This window comes from Antrostomus carolinensis, unplaced genomic scaffold (genome assembly GCF_000700745.2).
Source record: "Antrostomus carolinensis isolate BGI_N321 unplaced genomic scaffold, ASM70074v2 scaffold21351, whole genome shotgun sequence".
Taxonomy (NCBI): Eukaryota; Metazoa; Chordata; class Aves; order Caprimulgiformes; family Caprimulgidae; genus Antrostomus; species Antrostomus carolinensis.
This window is the reverse complement of record NW_010293765.1, coordinates 1-4,754: the sequence shown is the minus strand read 5'-3', so window position 1 is coordinate 4,754 and position 4,754 is coordinate 1. Positions and strand designations below refer to the sequence as shown.

Genomic DNA, 4,754 nt, shown 5'->3' with positions numbered 1-4,754 from the left:
GAAACTAAATAAGCTGACTCTCCAAGAGAGCAAGGGAAGTGCCAGTACCAGTTTTACCCCTTGTTGCTCTTCAAAAAAGTATCTGCTACTCCCCTTTTCCAAAGAAAGGGGAGTTAGAATGATCCCACTCTACAGAACTTTCCCATTCTTTATCATCTTTATGATTAAGCCACAAGTCTCTATCCAGGTTTTGATTAAGTCTGCAGGAGAAAGAGGGTGGGAATAAGGGGTATAGCACCTAGTTCCTGTGTCTCCTTGGGACAGCGTGTGAAAAGCCACTGGAAGCCTCAGAACACTGACCAGCCTTATGGCTCTTGCACATTCCTAAACAGGAGCAACACTTCATACAGGAGTTTAATGGTTCATCTGTCTGCTCCTGTTGGTGCTTTAAGAGCCGAAGCTGCAGGCGGCTTCAGCCTTGAGCAATTAATTCCTGACCTTGAGTGAAAAATAAAACAAAGTGGAACAACAAGCAAGAATGTGCATGAGACAAGATAAGGGATGATTTCTGAGCTGTAATCAGTAACCCGTCAGAAGTAAGAGAATGGCTCCTGAACAGGTGGAATTATCCAATCATGTCAATTGTTTTGGCGCATGTGTGATAAGCGGTAACGAATCAAAAGTGAAAGAGTGCCCCGTGCTTGGGGTGTGCTGGAGGAAAAAAAAGGATATATAAGCAGTGCAAAGCCTCAATAAAGTGCTGATGCCTGAACACATCTTGGTGTTGGTCATTTCATCCACCGCATACTTCAAACTGACGAGGTCAGGTCCCATGCAGAGGCACTACGATTACAGCTGTGTGCAAGTTTGAGAACACCCTGCTCTTCTGAAGCCTCTACTCGCCCTCCCTGTTAGGATGAGCCCAGAAGCAGTGCTGTGCTACCCTGAACACAGATCCCGCAAGCACAACGTGTCAGTACCATCTTCTTAATCCCCCAAGGAGAAATGACCAGCCTGCCCTCTCAGGTGCTATGGGGGCATAAGTTGTCAAGAGGATGCCCACCTGCAAAGACAGGATGATCTACCAGTTGGATTACAATGCTTACAAATACTACAACTGTATCACAGGGACATCCCTGCTCTGTGGGTTTTGCATGAAAGCAGTGCTAGTGAATCAGGAAAAGGAAAAGGCATGATGAAAGATGACAGTTTGATTTTAGTTCCCACTCACTTTGAGTGGCTGCTGATGTGCTCCTCAGAGGAAGGATCTTATGATAGAAGAAAAAGCCTGAGGCGTATTTGCCCAAAGTGCTGAGTGATTGGTGCATAAGTCCCTACGTGGAAGTAATTAACTGCAGAACCTCAAAACATCTGGTTCAAGGATACAGCCATTTCAGTCAGATAATGGTGTCTTGTATTGTCTACTCAAATGGTTATAAGTTCCTTAAGCCTTCAAGTATCTGTCTTAAAGGTTAAATTGTGCCTACATTTCTGTGGGTACAGTTACGATAATAGCGCCCATTACCAAGACAGCACTGAGATTATGCTCTCTTTCACTACTGATACAGCACACCTGAAGGCACACCTGTTGAATAAAGTCAGAAGATATTATGTGACTAGTTACAGGACAGTTCTCTAACATCCCAAAACTACTATTATTCAACTAAGACATCCATGTTTTCTAGTCCAGAACCGTTCAGGGTCATCCTTCTCTATCCTCCCTCCCCTCCATTTCGCAATCCCACGCAACAAGCCAAACACAAACTCTGGCATCTCAAGGATTTTAATAGCACTGGTCAATTGAGAATAATAAAACAAGTAGAAATAAAGTCATAGTAAAGGCAAAAATATCAAGATAACATAGGAAGTATTAATTCCTGCTAATTAAATGAGGTAGCAAGCTGACTAACTTATGGGGCTGAATTTTTATTTTTAATCATTTCTTAACAGCAGAGAATGTTTTTTTCAGATTCATTAAGAAAGCCGCTCTCAGTTGAAGTATGTAAGCAAAAAGGAAGGAAAAAAAAAATAACCCTTAGGTAGCTTTGAAGCCAACACTTGCTTTCTATTTGGACTGATGAAATTAAGGTTACTCTGCTTAAATCCAATGTTCAAAAAAGCAGAATGCTTCTCTGCTGAAGATAGGTTGTATTGCTGTGACTTAGGAAACACTTGCCCCTGGAATTTGATTAGATCAGTAAGTTATGTGGCTGCACATGGAATGTAGGCAAGACAACCAAATAATCAGAAGTGATGATCTGCCAGTGGATCAGATCATAGCTGCTAGTCCACTGTCATTAATTACATGATAGACGCCTGCAGAACTACCTGGCCTCCCACCAGATGCCGTTTGGACTGCATCAGTGCCCACTGATCCCATCCAAGATCAGGGTATTATTGTTGCAGCCCACTCTGTTTTAGGGCTCAACCCAAATCCTACCAAATTCACTCAGAACTTATCTTTTGACTTCAGTGCCAGTTAGAGCAAGCATTTAACAGGGCAAAGAATTACCCCAAAAGGAAGTGAGAAACTGGCGAGACCAGAGTTCCTGATCATTGTCCATAACTGGACTAAAGTAAAAAGATATTATGTTTCTTTTGTTTTCATATCACTTGAAACATTTAAAGTGCAGTTTAGAAACACTTCTAGAAGCAGAAATCTGCAGTTTGAAGGTAACTTTTCCACTTAAAAGGTGATTCATTATTAAAAACAGGTTTGTACCATCTTCAGTAACAAAAAAAAAAATTGCTATAAAAATAGAGATTTGAAAATAGACTGAATTCACATGTACCAGGTACCATTGCTCATGTAAAATTGGGTTTTAGTTTATGAAAAATATCTTTCCTTAAAAAAAAAGCATAGGCTTACAGTTATTATCACTAAGAAGGTCCACAGAATTCCTTCAGTACCTATTAAACACTATACTCTAGGCTTTTTGACAGGTGGATCCTGCAGGCTGAACTTAGGAATTTCACATGAAGAAGCAAAAGGAATTCTTTTGGCTGACACCTTCTTCCCAATTGTTTCAATCTGAAAGAGAAAACACATTCAACAAGTGAGTGTGGCAAGCTAACATAATCATGTCAGCCTACAAGGAATCTACAAACTAAATCCAGGACCACGACTACATTTCACAGACACTATAATAACAGAAGCCAAAACGCAGCGTGCCAGGGACAGTTTCTGGGATTGGAGTTGGAGAGTTTATAAACAGCCTTTCACCGGTGCCTGCTTTGCCTATTTAAAGCTGCACCCAGCTGATTTGAATATTCATGTGCCTCAGCTTCCATAGGACTCCCAGTACAAACATCAATGTTTCTGGGCATCCAGAAAACGTGGGTTCAGCCTCCTTTGTCTAAAAATTTATATCCGGTACATTCGGATAGAAGCAGCTTTTTCCCCTCCGTAATACAGCAAGTTGTTTTTGACAATACAACTCCAAGGCAGGCATCCCTATACAAGAGAAAACATGTAACAAAGCCAACACACACACACAAGCCAGGTACTGCAAAATTTAAAGAGTGTGACAGGTTTCCCTAATTTCTAGGTCAGACATGTAAATCACTAAGGACAGATCTTAGTGGAGGACAGGACGAAACACCAACTAGCAAAACAGTTCTGACACCCAGTAAACAAGAAGAGCTACAGCTTTCCTCTTGAGTGAGTAGTGCAGGTCAGATGTAAAGCACCAAAAGACAAAATACTTCAACTATTTTAAATTTAACAGAAGTCTCATGAATATATTCCAGTAGTTTAAACAGTCACGAGAGTTGTATGTACCATATTTGCCCATAACAGCTTCGATTGACTGGTTAAATCAATTTATACAAGCCTGTTCACAAGCAGTGTAAATAACTGTGTAGTTTAAGCAGAGGAAAGTTATCAAGAGACAAAGCCTACAGCCATTATACAAGTAAACACAGTACTCAGGAGTACACAGAATGAAACGCAACTGAAATACACATCTGCTCTGGCTTGTAGATTTTGTTCTGATTGTGTTTAGCCAAGATGCTTCTCTCGGATTATTCAGGGATTTGTTTATTTTAGTATTAGTCAAATTCTGCCCATGCTAGAGGTGCTTCAAGAAATGCCTATACTGCTGAATGTTGATGGTGTAGTCTGATGTAGCTTGGATTTTAACAGAGCATCAGTCTTATGACAGCAAGGTAAAGAAAGAAGACGGCACCAGGGAAAAGACTTAAGTACGGACAGGCTTAGATTTAAATCCTCACCTGCAAGAGTTATTTTTCCCTTGCTACTCAGTCATTGCAGAGGGAGAAAGAACAAGAGGGAAGAGAGCAGAAGGCAAGAAACATAAGAAGCGGCGTCACTCATGATTACCTGGAAGCCAATGACTTGTAGCTCATTGTGAAGATCATCTAGAACTCTCCTACCATCAAAGATAAATGCAGGCTTCAGCATCTTTTTGTGAATACGTTCATAATCCAACTCCTGTAAAGGGCAATTAAAGCAGATAGAATAAATAAGCAGCGTAACACTCCCTCTTCTTTTCTTTAGTTTAAATTTAAGATAACATTTACCTTAAACATGTCCCATTCAGTGCAGATCACAAGGGCATGAGCTCCATCGCAGGCTTCGTAGGGATCTTTACTTATAGTGACCAACCGAGACACTGTAACAGAAGGAAAATAGAGTTTTATTCTGCACACACCTTTAGCATCAGTCTGGTGCATTCCTGGCAAACAAGTCTCCTTCCTTGCCCTACACAAACAGGAAGTTTCAAGTCACTCACCTAGAGAGGTTCTCTATCAAGACATTTGATACAACCAACATGGCTTCACCAAGGGCAAAT

General features: G+C 40.9%; 1 protein-coding gene across 1 annotated transcript; it reads right to left on the bottom strand.

Moving 5' to 3' along the window:
• Window positions 1-2,772: 2,772 nt before the first annotated feature.
• Window positions 2,773-4,574, bottom strand: LOC104532262 (UDP-glucose 6-dehydrogenase-like; the record flags this gene model as incomplete). Its single annotated transcript, XM_010177425.1, has 3 exons — window positions 2,773-2,971; window positions 4,283-4,393; window positions 4,483-4,574. Coding segments are annotated over 3 exons (314 nt in total), but the record flags the coding sequence as incomplete, so codon positions are not given.
• Between the last annotated feature and the right edge of the window lie 180 nt (window positions 4,575-4,754).